General features: G+C 48.0%; 1 protein-coding gene across 6 annotated transcripts in view; it reads left to right on the top strand.

Annotated features, from left to right (window-relative positions):
• The window catches only part of APBA1 (amyloid beta precursor protein binding family A member 1), a 193998-nt gene that overhangs the window by 126571 nt on the left and 45873 nt on the right, over positions 1-21554 (top strand). For all 6 annotated transcript variants that reach the window (XM_045191237.2, XM_024555200.4, XM_045191248.3 and 3 more), the window contains exon 2: positions 4223-5491. In XM_045191237.2, coding sequence (XP_045047172.2) covers positions 4292-5491 — 1200 coding nt within the window. In that variant the 5' untranslated portion in view covers positions 4223-4291. The remainder of the gene's footprint in view (positions 1-4222; positions 5492-21554) is intronic.

Consider the following 21554-nt stretch of genomic DNA (forward strand, 5'->3'; position numbering starts at 1 on the left):
ACAAAGGAGGGGTTTATCAGACTTTATCACTCCCCTGCTTACAACCCCCCAGTAGCATGCCACTGCACTTGAAATAAAATCCAAATTCTCTACCCCGATGTACCAGACCTCGTCCCGCCCAGTCCCTTCCCCTCTCTGTCCTCATCCCCCACCACACTATCCCTTACTCACTTCGTAAGCATTATTTCTGTCCTTGAACACGGCAAGTCCCGTCTCACCCCAAGACCTGGCCCTCAGACCTTTTAGTGTCTGTCTCTTCCTTTTTCATTCAGGTCTCTGCTTAAATATGACCTCCTTCGGCCACTATCTACACAACCCCCTCTCCTTGTTCTTCTCTATGCCATTACCTTGTATTATTTTCTTCATAAACCTTTTCACTATCTGAAGTTATGTTGTTCATTTATGTTGCAAGCATATGTTCAGAATAGTCTGTCCTCTAAGTCAGACGGGCAACTGCTTGGCTAGCTGCCTGCTGAGCAACCTGGCACCAAGGAATAGACAAGAATCACATGTGGTAACTGTGCTATTCACTCAGTTTTTATTGAATGAAGGTTCACTCAAAGTAGGACATCAACATATGTTAATATGCTATTCACACTCTAACAACCTAAGAGAAATGTAACACACACACAGAGCAATCAATGGGGAATAACAAACCCGAGTCCCAGAGTCTCAGTCTGCATGCAGGTCAGGGAGATGGCAAGGTAGGCAAGGGAGCCGTCAGTATCTTGCAAGGAAGAATCTCCAGAGCCAGGTGGGCAGCAGAGCAGACAAAGTCCTCAGTCCAGCAGGGCAGAGCCTCCAGCCACTGAAGCCAAGGGCCATCAGTGCGGCGTGGAGCAGTGCTCTGGTGTGTGGAGCTCAGTGTCTCAGCAGTGGCCTGAAAGCCTCTCTCAGTGATACTCTTGAGTGCTGTACTCCACCCTTCTGGGTCTCTTGACAAGTGTCTTCGCACCCCCGAAGGCAAGTGGGGACTTTCCCCAGAGGCTGTCTGTGGGTGGTCCCGCTCTGCAGACGTGGCTGTTCTGGTGACACATGCAGATATCTTAGGTGTGTCTCCTTGCCAGATGTGTCTGGCATGACTTAGGTAGTTTCCCTCTTAAACCAAAGTATCATAGCTGACTGGCAGTCATCTTAGTTGACATGAGTGACTCCATTTTGTTTTATATTCTTTATGCTATCTTGATTGGATCAATGCCATTTTATTGGTCCTGCTCTTCACAGTTTATTAACATAATTATGTCTTTTTCCCTCTCCTTTCCATTCACCGCCCCCCCATTCACTAGAATGGTGGACTTCCTGAGAGCAGAAAAGCTTGTCTGGCTTGGTCACTGCTCCGCTCAAGTGCCTGGAACGTTGCCTGGAGGCCGGCATATGTTCCTCATCAACAGAAACTCCTCAAGTGTGAACTTGCTCTAGGGAAGAGAAGACAGATTCACCAAAGAAAAGTTATAGGTAAAATACAGGCTGAGGCTAGGGGAGGCACTTAGGGCCAGTGTTAGAACTCTGGGGCATTGGTAACAGGGTGCAGGTTAAGTGTGGCGATGAGGCCTGAGGAGCCACATGGCCCAAGGGATTTGTTTGCCAGGAGTAGGACCCAAGCACCCAGAGCCTAGAGCCTGAGAACGAGGCCAGACACTAGCTCTACCAGTTCGATCACTCCCCAGGTGTGTGACCCATGCAGTCACCCTGCAGTGCCTCCATATCCTCATTTTTAAAAGAGCTGATAATACTCTATGAGGAGAATATAACAGTACTCTCTCCATAGGCTTGCATGATAATGAAATGACTCATTATGTGGAAAATGCCTAGTAGTGCCTGGTTTATAGTTGGTTAAGCATTTGTACTATGCTCTAGAGAAGAATTGCTGAAGAGTTCGAGAAATAGGTTTATGGGATTGAGATTTGTATTTTAGAAAGATCATCAGGCTGGCAGTGGGAGGCTGGACTGGAGGGGACTGAGAAATTAGTCAAGGAAACAATTGTGTAGGCAAGACACACCAAGGCCAGGCAGTGGCAGTGGCGGTGGCAGTGGCAGTGGCAGTGAGGAGGATGCAAGAGTTATTAAGACAATGGCCTCAGTCCTCAGTTTGGGGAAGGAAGTGAGGCAACGAGACAAGTAGGTAATGATTCCTGGATATGGGACTTGGGTGACTGGGCGGCTGGTGGTGCCATTCACCCAAACAGGACACACGGGCGATGGGCGAGGTTTGGGGGCCAGGGCGGGGAGAGAGGGTGAGGAGGCCAGACTTGTTCAGCTGTGGCAGGCTGACTTTGAGTGCGGTGGGAACTCCAGGTGCGGCTCCTCGGCGAAGAGAACTCACCTCTCCCCAGACTGCAGTGTGAACTCACATGCTCAGTAAGCACTGTACTTACTGGTAGTTAATAAATATTAGCGCTTAATATTTAGTGTTCATAATTTGTGCTTTTAAAGCAAATACAGTGAGAAACATCTTTGTCCACATCTGAGGGTAGGTTTTTTTGTTTGTTTGCTTTGTTTTTAAGATTTCTGTAAGTAGAATTACTGGAGCAAAGGTATGTTATTTTGGGGAAATTTTAATTCATCTTACCAAATTGCTTTTCAAAAAGGTTGTACTAATATGTATTCTCACAATAACCTGGGATTCTTTAAAAACAGCTTTAATATTCATTTATAAATACCACCCCCAAATTTGTGAGGGTATGGGGAACATACCTTATGGGGAGCAGTTACCTTGTGTGCTAACTGTGGACATGACCACCAATGTCAGCTCCATCTTTAAAAGTTGCTAGCTGCCTTTGTCCGAGGGAAATTCCTCAAATAAACGCCTGTCATTAAGTAACTTGTCAATACCACAACCCAAATGATATTCTTGAAACCATGGCACTAAGTGAAATTAAAACACTTGATGCATAAACACTCCTCTGAGGCTTTGGATGGGGGTGTAAGGAAGATGCCCTCAGTGACTATAAACTACACTTTCCCAAACTACATTACTGTAGCAGTGTTCCCCCAAAGAACGGGTTTCTTGTGACTTTCCTTACCGTGATTTAGTGTATAAACACGCACGGAAATCCCGCTTCCTTTGAATCAAAAAATGTGCTATGAGAGGGCACCATTCACCGGTCAGATACCATTTAACACAGAGTAAGCTAAAACTTCGTTTTCATGCATGTAAGATAGAAAAATGTATTTTTACTGAAGACAATATTTGTTTAGTTCTACTAGTGATTATCATGAATTGTTGGCCATTTGGACGCTTCGGGTGCTTGTTACTGTATTGCTGACACTGACCACACACAGCTGACACCCAGAGCACAAGGATCTGGAGGAGTGTTTGGTATGTTTAGTGCCCCTCTCTGTGAACACTGGCTTTGTGTTTATCAGAGTTGTACGTAATATAGTTTTTAATCTGTTGTCTTTTTCCGAGAGGCCTTATAAAGGAAACATGGGCAGCCTGTCTTGGCCCATGTGCTGTGTGGAATATCTGGGGGAAGTGGGCTAGTCAATGTTTCTGTAAGTGTATTTGTCAAAACTCTGGCCTCTGGGGGGGGGAAAGTTTCCGAGTCAAACAAGTTTGGAAAACCCGGAATCCTGTATCTCCACCTCCTTGAATAGTCACAACAAACTGACAACTCTGTCTCTTCTCCCTGTGTAGTAGCCGCTGGCTCCCTGCTACAGGAAATGAGTCCAGTCTCCTCTGCAGCCACTGGTGAAGAAATAGCCAGTAACGGCAGACCGAGAGCCCGCTGGTGGGGTTGAGAGCCTTCCCCAGAACGGCTGCAAAACGTTGAGATTTTTCTCCCCTTGAAATTTGAAGAATCGTTTCTAAAGATATTTAGGATCCTAGTTTAGAGATGTATTCCTCAGCAGATGGAAAATGTGTCACTTGGCCCATTCAGTTTAGTAGTTCTCTTAATTCATATGCATCAGAAATGGAGCCTGAATAGTAGGCACGGTGGAGAACTAACGCTCTCGGGAGGCGCTCAGTCCAAGGAGTGGGTAAGAGAGAAAGCCAGCAAGCAATTAAACAAGCCGGTATGTAATTACAAATTACTATACGGGCTACAAGGAAAATGAACTATGTGCTGTCAGAGTGAGCTTAAATTTGCAATCATTTATTTTAATTGACCAAGATTCAGAAGAGATCAATTGCAGCTGTTCTTACGGCCATCTTGGTCCTCCGCTCAGGACCACAGCCTGAACCACCTAACACCCCTTCCTCCCCCTCTTGTTTTTCCAGCCGGGTGAGACAAAATGAGAGTGCAGTGAGCCGGCCCAGCCTCTCTCCCAGCCGTCCCCGACGCCCACCATGAACCACTTGGAGGGGGCCGCGGAGGTGGAGGTGACCGATGAGGCGGCGGGCGGGGAGGTGAACGAGTCGGTGGAGGCCGACCTGGAGCGCCCCGAGGTGGAAGAGGAGCAGCCGCCGCAGCAGCAGCAGCAGCAGCAGCAGCAGCAGCACTATGCGGGCCGGGCCCCGCGCGGGCGCGCTGTCGAGGACCTCCGCGCCCAGCCGGGGCCGCAGGAGGACGAAGAGCGCGGGGACTGCCTGGCGCGCTCGGCCAGTACGGAGAGCGGCTTCCACAACCACACGGACACAGCGGAGGGCGACGTGATCGCCGCGGCCCGCGACGGCTACGACCCGGAGCGCGGGCAGGACCCGGAGGACGAGAGCGCCTACGCCGTGCAGTACAGGCCCGAGGCCGAGGAGTACACGGAGCAGGCGGAGGCCGAGCACGCCGAGGCCACGCACCGCCGCGCGCTGCCCAACCACCTGCACTTCCACTCGCTGGAGCACGAGGAGGCCATGAACGCGGCCTATTCGGGCTACGTCTACACGCACCGGCTCTTCCACCGCAGCGAGGACGAGCCCTACGCCGAGCCCTATGCCGACTACGGGGGCCTCCAGGAGCACGTGTACGAAGAGATCGGGGACGCACCCGAGCTGGACGCGCGCGATGGTCTGCGCCTGTACGAGGAGGAGCGCGACGAGGCGGCCGCGTACCGCCAGGAGGCCCTGGGCGCGCGGCTGCACCACTACGATGAGCGCTCGGACGGCGAGTCCGACAGCCCCGAAAAGGAGGCCGAGTTCGCTCCCTACCCGCGCATGGACAGCTACGAGCAGGAGGAGGACATCGACCAGATCGTGGCCGAGGTCAAACAGAGCATGAGCTCGCAGAGTCTTGACAAAGCGGCTGAGGACATGCCGGAGGCCGAGCAGGACCTGGAGCGCGCCTCCACGCCCGACAGCCCCGGGTCGCAAGCGCCGGCGGGGCAGCAGCGGGCGGCGGGTACCGCGGGCGGCGAGGCGGTGCAGCGGTACGACAAGGAGAAGAGGGATGCCATCTCGCTGGCCATCAAGGACATTAAGGAGGCCATCGAGGAGGTGAAAACCAGGACCATCCGTTCGCCTTACACCCCCGACGAGCCCAAAGAGCCCATCTGGGTCATGCGCCAGGATATTAGCCCCACCAGAGATTGTGAGGATCAGAGGCCGGGGGATGGAGATGTAAGTACGTGCGGGTTCTGGCCTGCTCGGGTTTGCGCGTGTTCAGGAGGGGAGACGGGTGCTGCGTGGCCTTGTTTGTCATTGGAAAGTGACTTTATAAGACCCATGGTCTGTGGGGGTGCTAAAAATGTGTTCACCGAAAGCCTCAAAAATAGCTTGCGCTTAAGCGAGAGTGAAACAAAATAGAGACAGACTCCTAGAGAGCAGGATGGCAGCTATGGATGGGAGAGGGAAGTTAGGGAGTGGAGATGTCCAGCAAAAAGGAAAAATGGACTCGTGGACATGGACAACAGTGTGGTAATTGCAGAGGGGAGGGGAGTATAAAGGGATTAAACGGTAATGGAAAAAATACAATAAAAAATTTAAAAATAAATAGAAATAAAAAGCAACTGGCCACCAGCAAGAAAGGAAAGGAAAGGAAAGAACGGAACACAGGTGACTGGGAGTTGAAGGTGTTGAATGCGCTGATCAGCCCTTAGAAGCATTGCTGTGAATCAGTGGTTCTCAAACTGCCCCGAGAGCACTTGTTCAGAAATGGATTTTTAGGCGCACCCTCCACCCCCTGCCTCCCCACTCTCCTCTCTCACTTAGAAGGTCTAGGGTGGGACCTGAGAATTTGTATTTCTAATGTCAAAACAAAACAAAACACGACAAGTCTTTGTTGAATAAGGAGAAACTGTTGGAAGGCAGTATTGCCAGGGGGAGAAAGGTGCTATTGTAATGGGGGAGGGGTGGAGGGAGGGCTAGCAGTAGGGGAATCTCTGACTCTAAGATCTGCAAGGGTCTCTAGGCGCAGGCAAAGAGGACAGCTATGAGGAAGTGGGAAGAGAGCTTGTTTGAATGCATTTGCAGGTGAGAGAATGTTTTAACCGGAGACCAGCACAGTGTCAGGAAAGGCTGTCGCGGAGGAGTTCTGGACTAGCCAAAGTTCAAGGACCTGGAAGAAGGAGAGAAGCTTAACCAAAGACTGGTTAACCAGTACTTTGATCTGATTAATCCAGAGTTCAGCTAATGGGAGTGTGGAGGATCTGTCTGGCTTTGTCCTAGGTAGACAAGGGGGCACCTGTGAGTGAGTCTTATCTAAGTCATATGGGGTGGGGGGGGTTTCTCTGCGGTAAGCTGTCTCCAAAACACAGAAGGGGGGGCGGAGAGGGGGGCATGTCTCTTAACCATTGCTGTTTTCTGGGCTCACAGGGTTCAGGTGAAGTTCGACATTGTCCCTGACAAGTTCCCAGGTGATGCTGATGCAGCTGGTCCCCGGACCAGAATGTGAGAACCACTGCTCTAAAGAAGCCCCTGAGAGGTTTGGGACAGAGAGTGTGGCCTTTTCCAGGGAAGCAGTTTAGAGCCCTTTTCTGCCAGGAGTTTCTGCAGTTTTTTACCCATTTGTGCCTCAGTGTGGCTTTGAGTAACTGCTTCATTTTCCCTTCCGGTCATACCAGGGTGTCCTTTTCATGTCACAAAAGACATAGTTTTGGCTTTAAACCGAATCGTGCTTCTTTGTGAAGAGCTGCAGAAAGCTATTGCTGTCCCTGTCAACATTTTATTTTTCATTTTTGAAACACCTAAGAAATTTGATAACATGGCAAGCTTGAGTGTTACAATCTATACAAAATAAATCACAAAGACTGACCTTTGCCCCATTGCCTAGTTATAAAGATTCCCTTTCTGCTCCGACTCTCACTTTCCCATACTCTTGAAAAATTTTTAAGCAATTTCAGTTAAAATGGAAGCTTGGAGTGAAAAGGGACCAAGAGGTTCAATTCAATTTCATTTAATTCTTCATTTTACAATTGCACTAAGCTACTTCTCAATATTGGAGTAAGAAACCGTTATTGGAAGCTGTTCATTTGACTTAATACCGGAAGGGCTCTGCAGGTCGGAGAGGTATCACTCACCTCCTCTTTTAGTAACAATCAACATTTGCTGTTAGCTGATTATATCTCTGGCACCTGGAAGGAAAGGCTGGAAACCTGTTGGCAAAGGATGTGCATGCTCCCCGGCAAGGGGGCAGCATTGGGTCAACTAGGCCCACGATGCCCTGTGCCTCTCTTCTGTTCTCCAGGCTTCTCGTCCAAAAGGTTCAAAGCAGGTGTGCCCCCAGCTAGACATCCCTTTGACCTCCAGCTGTTTCCAGGTTCCTCCCAGCTAGGAGGGAGGGATTACAAGCATTTTGCAAATGAAGTAGAAATGGAGCAGCTTTTCAAAAGTAGGGAGCTGGCAAGAGGCCTGGTTCTATATTCTTTTAGAAACTTGCTGAAAGCCGCAGGAGCATTAAGTCCAGATGCTGGCCTCTCCTTCAGCTTTCTCACGTGAGATGACCAGCTCAGCCAGGTGTTCCTAGCAGCCTCACGATGAACCCACAGCGCAGCCTATGCTAGGGCAGGAGGCTTGCTCTTGCTCATTGATACTAGGACAACTTAACCTTCTCGCACAGGGTTCCACTCCAAAGGGAGAATTAATTATATAATGTTAGATGATGCTTTAGAAACCCAGACTCCCAGAAATTCAGCTTGATGCTAAGAAACTGGTGAGTAAAGCTTACTGGTTATGAATGGTTAATACAAAGCAAAACCAGACACCTAACCCATGCTTTAAAATACTCCCCCAGTCAATTTTAAGCCATTTGAATTTTGGGGTTGTATTTCATCCATCACGCCATATCTATAGGAAGGACCTTCATTTGCTACCCTTTTGATGGTATTATGGGGGAAAAATATACCTATTTTTTGATGCTGTTGATTTCCACATCAGCATGAAAAAATACTGAATGCTCATTCCACATGGAAAATGGGAAGTGCTATTAAAATCAGTGTGATCTGAAGTCTGTCTGGGAGGTACTTGTTAAAAATACAAATTATTGCCGTTCCTTTCTAAATCAGAGTACCTGAGTGGGGCCCAGTGATCTGGGGTTTGGGGCTATTTGTTTGTTTTCTGGCTTTGTTTCATTTTGTTTTGTAAATTCTCCCTGTGATTAAGCATAGAAAAGATTAAGAACCACTGAGTTAAAGGGGAAAAAGGTATTTGGACAGTTTCCCGTATGATGTCGTGGATTTGAGCCCTAACTTTCATTAGCACATGTACAGTTTCAACAACAGGAGCGTCCTGCTGTGGTTCTGGTCCGCAGACCTGGGGAAGTGACCCTGCTGTTCTTGTTACAAATGCAGTGCATTCTTTCTCCATGGGCACATAAAACACGCCCACGTTACCACCGGCCAGGGATAACTGCGGATAGCTAACTCCGCTTTGAGCAGTACTCTTAATTCCCTGCAACTTGAGCATTTTTCTCTTCACTTGGAGCAAACTGGCTTTTGCTTCCTGGTGACTTGTACAGAATGCGAAGAGATAGGCTTGATCATTAGCAAGAACTTACTGAACTCGTACTAGATGCTCAGCACTGAGGGAAATAATTGTTTTCTGGAAATTTAAAAAATACTAGTGCTTTGCCTCTAGTAGACTTTCTCTTTTTCCAGATATGGGTTTGAAAATGGCCTAGCAACGCCCTTCTTGAAAAATATTGTTAGTGAATGACCAGTTCTGAAAAGTTCCACAGCCTCCCAGTCTCTTTCTAGGCAACAAAGGCATTCTGAGTAGAGAACAGAGTCACGGTAGGATCAGGAATGGGTGGTAGCGGCACCCAGCGTTAACTGGAGGGTGTTGGCTACTTTGAGTGGTGTATTCTGCAGCTTGAAATGGTGTTTATCTCTGCTCCCTCTTAGAGCTACACCAAAATGACAGTAAAATAAAAAAAAAATATGTATAGCCACAAGCACCAAGAGACAGAGGAAAGAGCAGCAAGCTGAGAACAACAAAACTACAAAACTTTGGAACACCAAAGTGGAGACTGGCTGTGGTACACACTAGTGCTCCCCAGGATGTCCAGCTGTCCCCTTCTTCCCGCACCGCGCGTCCTGTCCCCGGAAGTAGGCATGGCACTTGCAATAGGGGCAATGACAGGCGATGCTACTTCTAGGCAGAAGCCACTGAGGGCGGAATTCTCTCCCTGAAACCTCATGTCACAGGACTCAGAGCCTCGATACCACAGGTCCCAAGTGACCATGATAAACAGGGCTCCCTGCTGACCCTGTGGACGTGCACTGTGAGAGAGGAATCAACCTTTGTTGTTCCCAGCCTTGGGGACCCAGGTGGTTGTTACCGTAGCGTAGCCTGATGGAGTCTGACAAGGACCCTGATAGGTCTCTGTTTTATCTTCTCCGCTGAGTGTCTGTAAGGATCTGTGCTGTGGACCCCCACGATAGGCTTGGGAATTTGAGACACCACATACCTCAAGCGGCAGAAGTATGTCTGGGAGAAAAGGACTGTTTGAAAGTCTGTCACAGGAGAGGTTGGTTTCCAGATCCCTTGTCCAGCGCATGTGGCCGGGTGACAGCTCCTCCCCCAGCCCACGGAAGATGGGAGGTTTGCTGTAAGGAAAGGGTGAACCAGGGAAGTGCTGGAACTGGGGACAGCCACAGCTGAGACTGGGCATGAACAGCCTTGTGGAACACAGGGTCTGCTAAGCAGAGGGACTCAGGACGCCTTTGAGGGCTTAGCTGTCAAAACTAGAACCCACCTGAGCCCCAAGCCCAGCGGCAGGTTAGAGTGTTCCTCTCTGGGGAAATGGGCCCTAGACAAGATACCTGCAGATGCTCGTGTTTGGGAGGTTCCAAGCATAATACCTGGGTCCCCATCAGGTCACCCCACAGTAAAGGTTACTGCCACGTGTGGGCTTTTTGAGACACACTGTTAAATAGATGTGGACGTCCAAGGATGACCAGACATTTGAAACACATCTCTGATGTGAAAGACAATGTCACCAAAAACAAGCACATGGAAAAGGGACTTGGAGGAGTGGAGGCAGTGCTCGGAGCAGAGGAAAACTATGAGACACTTACCGATATCCTCAAAGCGGAAAGGGAAGGAAGGGAGGGTTAAATTAGGATAGGGTACCATTTAAAATTTTTTAAATGCTTTTAACTAAAAAATATGACAGCAGAAATTTAAAGTTAACATTTTTTTAAAAATCCTTCAGTAGGAAGCTTAGAAGACAAAGAAGAAATCTTCAAGTACAAGAATTAGGGCAAAAGGATGGAAAATTGTAGGAACATAGAAAAAAGGGAGAAATTATGAAAGATTGTTCCCTAGAATCAACCAACATGAGAATCCTGATTAGAAGATTCCACTGGGTACCTAGAACAATGAAACAAAAAAAGACCCACAGAAATGTCTGAACATGGAGAAAGAGAATATCCCGTAGGCTTTCCGAAACGAAAAGCAGGTTACAAATGATCAAGAATCACGGTGATGTTGGATTTCTCAAAAAACTGGGAGACCTATACCCGGTCTCACCTCCAGTTAGGTGAGAAGGTGGGCTAACGGTGTTTTCAGACATGCAGGGTCCCAGAAAATATCCCTCCCATATACCCTTTCTCAGGAAGCTGCTGGACAGCTGTTCCCCACAAATGGAAGCATAAATCAGAAAGAAGATGCCAGATCCGGGAAACAGGCTTCCACAAGGGAAGGAGACAAAGGGGCTCCCCAGGGTGTCGGGGAAGGAGATCCCAGGTGACAGCTGTAACGCAGGCCAAGGCAGCACCCAATGTAGTGTGGCCTAGGAGGTTTCCAGAAAGAATGGAAATGAGAGATTTCCTAATAGGATTGCAGTGAGGGGAATGAATCTTAGGTGGTATCAGGAGCGTTTGGCATGAATTATTAATTAGTACACAGAAAACTAAACGAATGGAAAAACAATTCAGTTCCTTTTCCCTCTAAAAACAGCCGTTACAGAGGCAAGAAATGCAATAATACGATGCGCGTGCCTCAGCAGGGAAGAGCAAGCGCACGGTCTTCAGACTACAAACACTGACTATTGATTAAGCAGAAAGCGTAACATTGGGAGGGTAAGGGAAGGTGGAGTACAAAAGCAGTAAACCCTAGTCTTTTATAGTAGAAGCCAAGTCTAAAATTGAAAAGTCGGCGTGAGTGGTGTAAACATGCCACTTACGAGTATCGCAGTCAATACCAGAGGAAACGCTCAAAGACGCAGGAGCGGGGAGAAGCCGGGGAAAGGACCTCGGTGTTTGCCATAAACTAGACAGTAATGTTCGACTTTTAAAAATGCATTCTTGTATTTCTCTGCCTTAAATGAAATTATAAAAGAGTTGGAGTCATTTTTTAGAGTTCACTCCCTATGCTGAGGTATCCTTTCATTGTTACTGTCTGTTTTCCTGAAAAAGGCAACACTTCTGTATATTGCAGGCACAATTTTTAGAAGAATGGCTTTTTATTCACTGTCATATGGTAAGGTCAGTGTTCTGCGTGTCCCATTTTAGTTTTGTGCGGTGTTTGTGTGTATCAAGTGCACATGCTTCCATTTGGCTGGCATCACACACACGGGAGTAGAGAGGTAAAAAGTAGGTCAAGGCGGGGGCTGTTCCGCTGCAGGTGAAGAGCCTTGATTGGTAAGTGGGTTTGCACTTTGACAATGAAACCCTGACGCGTTCTGAAGCTGTGGGCTTGGAAATGGGCTCCAGGTTGCAAACCACTGAGCACATGTGGGAAGGATAGGGGGAAGACACTAGCAACTGCCGAGGTCACACGTGGACGCACACGTTTCTCCTCAGGTGTGTATACTTATTTAGGTTAATGGTTTACTCTAAAAATTCAGTGTTTTCAAGATGCCTGCCTTTACCAGGGTATATTTAATGGCCCATCCTACAACTTAGGGTCAGCAATAAATTGCTGTGTCTCTGCCAGTGGAAAGTAATGCTTACAGGAGAGAATTTAGTAGTCCATAATGACAACAACAAAAATGAGCCATTTTTCTATGAACCGTGAGGGCCTGATATGACCAGCGTAACGTTTTGAGGATGTAATGATCTTACTGTTGCAACTTCAAAAGGAAAAGCCTTGACCTTGAATTATTTGGAAAGCAAATAATTCATTTCAATCATGAGGAAACAAGGAAAAAGGAGAATGTGTGCCTTTGTTCTCTCCTCCTGGATTTGAAGTATTACCTCTGATTATTTTAACCAGCTGTTAGCGTTTCTCCTGTCAGTTGAGCTCCGGGCAAGCACTGTTTACCAGGCCGGGCAGGTGCCTCCCCACTGACGTTAGACCACAGCCAGGGCCGAATCAGCAGAGCAAACTTGTGCGACGACCTGCACAGCAGAAGGCAAGGGCTGCAATTACTCTGTGCTCCGTGGCATGAAAGTAAGTGATGGGAAAGATCGGTGTTTCTTTCAACCCCCAGGCTCCAATTTTTCTCTTCACCTGACTCCGCTCCCAAGAGGAATCTTTCTCCACTTTTTAATGGATTGTCTCACTAGTCGGTGTCTATGGGAAACTGTGCCAAGAAATGACAGGCCAAGCAGCAGGGAAGAGAATGGACGATTTCGCCAGAGAGAGTTTTATTATCACTTTCTAGATGGAAGCGCAGCATAGAGGACCACGGTTGGGGTGTCTGACATGCTCTCTTAATAAGCTGGGGCTTAAGAAACTTCCCAGGAGTTTTTAGAAAAATTATGTCAGTTCCCCCAACTGTGCACTTCGGACATTTTCTGTGATAAGTGGACTGGGTTATACAGGGGAGGAAGGGAAGGTGCAGGCAGAGAAACAGATATACCAGAGATAATTGAATTCTATATGTAACCCAATTAAATTCTGGGTCCATGTAGTCCTGGGGAATTCTGAAATGTGATTTATCTATAAGAGTGAGTATCTTCAAAATGAGGAGAAATACCCCCATTGCAAGAGCACTGGCAACATGTTCTTAATACGAAAACGTAGTTTCTCCAGCCACGTTCTTTGAAACACGGTTTCCACTGGCACTTTCCTGAGAGCAGCCACAGAGAGGGTGTGGTTTCATGTCAGCAAAGGCCACCCCCTCTCCCGGAGAGTCCCACCGGCAGTTTCTCTCTCCTGATTTTTCCCTCATTGAGAAACTGGCTCTTCGTTGCCTGCTCGGCATGCCCGGTTGGCCTGTTGAGTTGGCCAGACTGTGTTCTGGTGGGACACCAGAAACAAGTTAAATCAGGCTGGGGATGGATCAAAGGAGGTTTGGTGCTGACCTGGCCATTTTGGCCTCAGTTTCCCAGGTGGAATGGCTAAAAATAGCCGGGTGATGTGACCCAGTAGCCTTGGCTGGCCAATCACTGTCTTTGATACATTCACAGAGCTTTAGGGGGCACATCATTTTGGATGTCTCATGCCCTTTGTCTTAGGCAAAAATAAGGAGATTCCCCCAGGAAGTAATAATTCCAGGTATGTCTAGGCAGCCCCCACTGGACTGAGACCATATGGCTCCTTTGGCATGTAAGTGCCCTCCCCCTCCATCCCCCCCCACACAGAGCTTACTCACTGACCTTGGACTTACATATTCAAAATCTACTTCTGCTTATCCCCACTTGCCTCTATACCACACTTCTTACCACACTGGCTTTCCCCTTTATCCAGGTCACATCCTACCATGCAATATAGTCAGGGCCCTGCCTTGAATAGATACATCCCAGGACTACACACTTCACAATTAGCATCTCTGGAGGTTGGATCTTGGCATCAGTGTTTCTGAGGCCCAGTCAAAATCAGTAATCACCAACTTAAACTGTGGACCCCAGCTGAACGCTTGATTCTTTACTGTCTTACTATCTACTTGTCTTACATGCATTAACCGAATGCCTGTCCAGTTCATTGTCAGTCTACCGAAGGCATAGTATCTTATCCTCTCGTATTGGAGCAAGTCACACGGAGCTGATGCTCAGTGAGTCGTCATTATATGCAAACATTTGCCCTATAGGTGACCTGCTGCAGTTACCTTGAGTTGGTCACCTGCTTCCTTCTTTGGTATCAATTTCCCCATCAGTAGAATGAATTATTAGATTTCTCTTCCAGGATAACTATGGGAGAAAGTGGCTTTGCAGATACTGAGCTCTCTATGAAAATGGGAAGTAAGAATCACATGTTTGGTGTATTTGTCGCTCAGTAGGTCAAAGCTCATTTAATATTTCGGACTGGTCAATGGCAAACTGAATTAGAAGGAATTGGTTGTTAGCACCCTTCCCTCCCCCTCTCCAGGCTGGTGTTTCCTTTCTACTTTCCCCATAGCCCAGAGTCCTCCTGTGCTTTTACTGACCTGCCAGTCCCGGTGATGCGCTCCGAATGGCCTGGGCTCTCCACTTCCACCTTAAGCAGCAATATATTGTCAGCCTTTTTTTCCAGAGCTGATCAAATTAAGTCAAACAAAACCGCTAATTAGTGATAATGGCGGCATTCATGACCCCCTTCAGATAACACTTACCCTTCATTGACATCTCCAGTTTTAAAGACCAATTGGAGAAAGTATTTTGAGGCAGGAACCCGCTCAGCACTAACACTTCTTAGTCAGAAACCAGCCACTCTCTTTCTGAGAAGGAGCTATTGTCAAAACCTTGGGAAGTGAGGGCCTGATGTTAACACCTGCCTCACTCATCATGTGCACTTTTGTACCCACCTTAAAAAAAGTTTGAGAAAGATGATGTAACGAGAGCGGAGGAACCTCCTTCCTTCTTCTGGGCCTTCATTTCCTTCATGTCACCTCCTCCCTGCCCTCTCTCCCTTTCCCCCTGCCCTGAATTCAGCATCAGTCTACGTGTTGTTTTTATTTTTTAACTGTTGCTTGGAAACTGTTGACCAAGGTCAAGTTCACATGCTAATTCATTAAGGCTTGTTAGCAGCATCTTATCCTGTTGACCTTGGGATTGTGTTGTCAGACCTAAAAGGTTGAGTAAAAAGAACTGCTCTACTGCTGGAGGATTCTTTTTTCATGAAAGACTCCTCTTAAGATACTCTGAATCGAAAGATTTGCTTTCATGGATGCACCCTCCTCAGGGAGTTCCAGCCAGCCATGGTTTTTCCAGGATGTGGATAACAAGAGATGAAATTGGAGTGGGATCTGAACTCAGGTAGACAGACTTTCGGATAAATTTATGTTGTGTCGAGGGCAGATTCCCCCAAGTGGATCCGTTCCTCGTTGGCATGTGATGTATTCCTGGCATTTGAGGGCAGGGATCTAGGATAGTTAGCTCCATTCTGTGTCTGCTTGTGGCCTGAAGAGGACTAGACTCCATGCATCCTTATCTTAGACTGCTCTCCTGGCCTGCTGTGGAGGAGTAGATATCCCAGTGTTGGCTCCGAAACTTGCTTCGTTCTCTTCTATGGCTCAGAATGTGTATAAAAAAGTCAGCTGGCCGACCGTCCAGGTCAGCACGCCGGAAGCGTGTCCAGAAGCATAACCTTAGACCCAAAGGACCCACTGTCAGGACAGCAGAAATGGGCCCCAGTGTGTTTCACCAAGCAGACCTCAGAAACTGATAGGACACCCCTCCTTAGATGAGTGAATGATATCAAAGGAATAACATGTGTTCTCAACCACCCACCATGCACAGCACCATAAAGTGATTGGTTTGAGTTGTTACCATTGTTATATTGAGTAGTCGTTCCCCTGACAATGCTTTTGGGTTCAGTAGACACCAATTACATACAAGACATTGTGAGTAAGAAATGGGGCCTGACCACAGAGTTCTGCTGGTCATCATTTTGGTCAGTGAACCAGAGGGGTTTGTGACTACTGTGTCCCTAGTTACAAATTGAGAGTCTGTCTCACAATTTATCATCCACTCATTCATCAAGTATTTTCAAGTTTCTCCAAAAATCAGGCACTGTCCAGGACCCCAGGGATAAAGCAGCAACTGAGATTCAGGCTCGGGCTAGAATAGACGCAGGCCCTGCCTGGTCATAGTGTAAGATCTACTCTAGGCCAGTCCGTTGTTGAGGCCTCAGCCAGACCTCCAAGCCTCCTCTGCCCTTGAGGCGTTCATCTGAAGCCTTATTTGGTGTTTTAGCTATAGTTACCTACTGCTGCAGAACAAATCGCCCGGAACATAGTGGCATAAAACAAGCCACGTTGAACTCACACACTCTCTGTGGTCTGAAATCTAGCTGGCATGGCTTAACCGGCTCTCTGCTTTAGGTTCTCCCGGAGGCCGCGGTTAGGGCGTCAGTGGCCCGTGGCCATCCTAAGGCCCTTCTGGAGAAAGACCGGCTCCCAAGCTCATGTGCTCGTTCAGATCCTCATGGGCTGTTGGACTTCCCAACTGACTCTTGGCCAGAGGCATCCTTGGTTTTTTGCCACATGGGCACTCTCCCACATGGCAGCTCACTTAATAAAGTGTACAGGACAAGAAGACCATGGTGTCTGAGAGCAAGAAGGAAGTCACAGTCTTCTGCACAAGGGCCTGAATACTGGGAGGTGGAGATCATTGAGCGCCATCCGAGGAGCCTGCCTAACATGTTTGGTATCTGTCATTACCTTTGCCAGCAGAGAGCTGCTGGGCTTAAAACCTGAGGACACAGCAGCTGCTGGCCTTGTCAGCCATCCCCACCTCCGGGGCTGTATTTATTTTGTCTGGCTGAGAATAGGCAGACCTGCAGACTCTGAAATAACAGAATGAAGCCAAAGGGGTGAAAAAGGGAACAGGTGTGTGAGCCAGCACAGAGATGGGGCTCAGAAGAGCCTATAGAAATGGGGGAGACAAGGGATTGTCCTGAAGGAACAAGCATGTCCTAGATCATCACAAAGGCTCATGACATGTGGATTCTTCATAAGAAGGATTTTACCTTTGTTCTCAAGGAACTGCCAGTGTCAAAGGAATTTGCTGTAAAGACTCATTTGTAAGTTACGGCAGAACTTTTCAACCAGAGTGCTGCTGATCTCCCTGAATTGTGGGGATGGGGCAAACTGAGCCCCCAGGCATGTTGCCTTCACTCCCAGCAGCTTCTTCTGGGGCTCCAGAGCTTCACCAGTTGACATGTGCTATCACCCACAAAAGGTTAAGAGGCACAGAGTTAAGGGGTCTTAATGGTACAGGGAGAACAGCAGAGAACAGGTCTGGAGGCCGACTGTCATCCTGGTGCCTTGGTTTCTCCCTCGGGTGTGGGCCCTGTTCTTTATGCTCCCATCTCCACCACCTCCTTGTGGCGGTGAAGTTTTCCATCACGGGTGTCATCCATTATTGATGAGGCATGGAGAAGGCAGTGGTGAATAATTAAACAGGTTTCAGGTGCCGACTGAACATTAAAGGGAAGGAAAGAATTCTGAATTGTGACTCCAAAGGGACACTGTATGTAGATGCTTTCTATAACTTTCCAGAAGGCGTAGCAGGGATTTTTTTTTTTTTTTCCCAGTCTCTCTGGTGATTTTGAGTCTCTGTGTGATGATGGCTCTCTGATTAATAACTGAAAAAATGACAAGCTTTCCACAGCAGCAGTGAAGATTATAACGGCTTCAGCCTGTCCTGAGTGGTTCATGAATCCGAACCACATTTTCAGAGTGATAGTGGGGGAAATGGCTTCACCCGTGAGCTGGGGAGAAATAAATGTTAGGGGATGTTCAATCTGGGTATTTGAAAATCAACACTCAGAGATTTTCCTACCTTTTAAATAATCAATGGAAAGAAGAAAGTGTGTTGAGAGTTCCCCAGTGCTATAAATCAGGAAGGAGTACCTCCTGCCCGTACTGCTTACCATTTTGAAAAAGGCATTCTTGAATGGAGGCATCAGGCAGACCCGGCTTGTGGTAGGGGCGGTCCAGCTGCCAGCAAGGTGGTCAGAAACGGCAGCTCAAGTGAGAAGGGAGAGAGATGTGCCCGTGGACAGCCTCCCGCTGACCCTGTGTCCCACTCTGGCCTGGAGTTGTCCACGAGCACGGGGGAGTTTTCCAGCTGTCAGTTGTTAAGTTCTTTGCTTCTCTTTTTTCTGCCCTTTGACACTATCACAACTCGTTAACTAAACAAGTGGACTCAGACCTGTCAGCGTGCCTGGCAGAGACTGGTGAGAGAGAAGGCTGAAGCCATCGATGGGGACAGGTGTCTCGGATGTCCTGTGCCTTTCGTCTTCCACGCATCCCCACACTCTCCATTGCCACAGATCTTTAAGAGATAGATTCACTCTGGGAGATCTCTCTGTCCACCTCCTGTCCTCTGCTTTCAGAACAGCCCTGCCCACCTCAGTTTCCCTCCACCTGGATTTCTTGACCTTCTTCCTCTAGTCTGCTGAGGACCAGCAGATACGGTCCAGCTCTTGAGGCCAGTTTGGGATTCCTCGTTGGTTTGGGTCACACCATGCTCGCCCTGGGGGCAGCTTCCTTCTCTGTGTTTGTGTGGCTGGTTTGTTTGCCCCTCACTCAGATTGTAGTGCGAGGGTGTCAGAGGCACTCAGCACACACGAGGAGACGGCGAGGAGCCACTTCCAGCATCCCATGTTCCCAGAAGCCCAGGTCCTGGCTGGCCACAGTGGTCTCTTAAAATGCCCAGGTGCATTCCCACACGGGTCCTAAGAGAGCATCTTTTTCACAACTGCTGCCCTTTCCTTCCACATGAGCTGGGTGCTTTTTATTCACAAGTTCTATAAACATAGCAGAGTTCAGATGTGTGAAAGTTTCTGGTAGCACCTCGGAACCGAGTTTATTTTCCCCAGAAATAGTAGGTGTCGTTGCCAGAAAGGGTAGGCCAGCCCCTCTGGAGAAAATCAGGTGACGATGATCCACCAGTAATGCGTGACAGGCTGTGTGCGCCGTTTGGGCCGGGAGGGGTTAATGTGGACGGGCCGGACACCCTGGGAGGTGGGCACAGCTCCTGTTACAAGTTGCATTATTGACTGGGGCATCTAACACCACTGGAAACAATCCACCAGACGGGCACTGAGGTCAGGAGTTGGGCTCAGCTCACAAGTGGAGGCACCAGAGCTGGCCCCGCTGCCCCAAAGCACCTGTGAAGATGGAGAATTTTTGGATGTACCAATTTGAGTGTCAGGAAGACGAGGTAGGTGGACCTGCAGGCTTTAGAACAATGTTTACCACCTTGCCTTTTCTTTTCTTCTCCTAGTCCTGTCAGACTGTAAATTGTTCTCTATGTTTCCCTCAGTAGTAGCAGTAAGTGAGCAGAACAGGAATAGACCAGGTGAGTGGGCAGTGTCCAGGACGGGAGGAACGTAATCAGGTTTGCCTGTTGCTCGGAAGTCCCAGATGACCTGCAGAGAGAAAAGGCTCATCACTTAGAAAGATGTCATGCCCTTCTCTTCCCCCCATCAGCATTGGGTGCTTACTCTCTGTATTCTAATAAGTGAGTGACCCTGGGCCCTGCAGCCTCCAGTTTCTTGCTCTGCGTTGTGTCTTTTGCTTCCACGGTGCTGATGAAAATGCACGGAGGCCAGTGCCTTGCATGTCAGAAACTGCTCTGCTAGTACGTGAGGTAATGGGCATAATGTACCCTGCGTAGTGCCTGGCGTTACGACAGCAAACAGTCTGCATCTCTTAGTACAGACTCAGTGTCTCTGGTTCTCCCCTCACTGGTCCCAGGTCAGGTGGCTTGGGAATGAAGGTGCAGGAAGACCCTCAGGAACCGAATGGACCTAGAGGGGGAAATGAGTAACAGACCCCCTCGTTTGTTCATCACAAGTTGTAATGCATTTCAAATAAATACCGTGAGGCTATTTCAAATCGGAAAAGATAGCTTGTGTTTATGGATGAGCTTTGTCGAATTAGTCATCTCACCTTACAGTAATGACTCTGCTTCATAGTTAACCAGTTGATTTTATTTATGCGTGTATTCATTTATTTGTTTGTTGCCCTTGAGAATTTATGTTGTGAGTTTATGTTGCGTCGAGGCCCAATTCCCCCAAGTGGATCAGTTCCTCGTTGGCATGTGATGTATCCCGGGCATTTGAGGGCAGGGATCTAGGATAGTTAGCTTCATAAGCCTGGAGACCTTTTGGTGGTGATAAAATGAATTATCTGGATGGCACCCCGACAATGAAAGCACCCTCTCTTTGAGGAGATTGCTGCCATGCCAGGCTCCCTCTGAGGTTCAGGGTGGTCCGGGGCCTCGCGCTGCAGCCCTCCTGTGGGTTTAACGGACATGACCTGGGAACGGGATCACTCTCCCTGTGGGACGAGAGAGAATGGAAAGATCCAGAATATTTTAACTGACAGTTACCTCAAATGTTCTGTTAGTATTAATTGAATTCATTATAAACATATATATAAAACACTCCATTAGTCCCAGGCTGTTATCATTTTAGTAACATAATTATGCCCCGACCATGCCTATGTTTGCTTTCCTACCTCTTCACATGAAAGAAATACAAATGTGCGTTGATAATATAGTTTGAATTGAAAGCAAATAATTATGGATTTTTTTAAGCAGTTTCAATTTTCAGAAGCACAAACATCTTGGAGCAAGGCAAAACCAATCATATATTTGGGTTTTTTTAAATAATTGTATGATGGAATAAGGTTAACTTAAAACAACTAAGATCAGTGAGTTAAACAATGCATATTTAATTTATAAAAGGGATAAAACTGGATAAACCAATAGGCATAGGGAATGCGCTCCTGAGGATACCGGAACTAGAGAAGCCCCACACAATCCCCGAAGGAGAAGTTTGCCCTTGAGCTAAAGTGTGTGTGGTGGTCTTCCCTGGCTAACCACCCCGTGAAGTTCCATGCAGGGGAGGGAGTGGAACCAGGGTGTTCAGGCTAAGAAGGAATTGAACAAGTGCTGGATTACGGTCCATGTAAAATGCCAGCTTCGGAACGCTTGTTCCTCCTGTGTCCCCACTCCTTTTCCCACCACACGAGGAGGCCTGATTTGCAAGCAGCGTCTGCCAAAGGAGGGAAGCAGACCACGATCGAGAACGAGTGCAGAGAATCCCACCATGCGCGGCTGCGTGGACGGATCAAGAGGGTATGATGCTCAGTGAGATGAGTCAGTCAGTGAAAGAAAAATAGGATTTTTCGTATGGTTTCACTGATATGTGGAGTCTCAAGAACAAAATGAATGAATAAACAAAATTGAAACGGGTTCATAGACACAGATAGAAATTGGTGGTTGCCAGAGAGGAGAGGGTTTGGGGGACTGGGTGAAAGCGGGGAAGGGACTAAAAGGCACAAGTTGGCGGCTACACAATAGTCACGGGATGTAAAGGACAGCACAGGGAGTAGTCAGTGATATTGCAGTGAGTTTGTGCGGCG

The sequence above is a fragment of the Desmodus rotundus genome, chromosome 1, assembly GCF_022682495.2.
Source record: "Desmodus rotundus isolate HL8 chromosome 1, HLdesRot8A.1, whole genome shotgun sequence".
NCBI classification, from domain to species: Eukaryota; Metazoa; Chordata; class Mammalia; order Chiroptera; family Phyllostomidae; genus Desmodus; species Desmodus rotundus.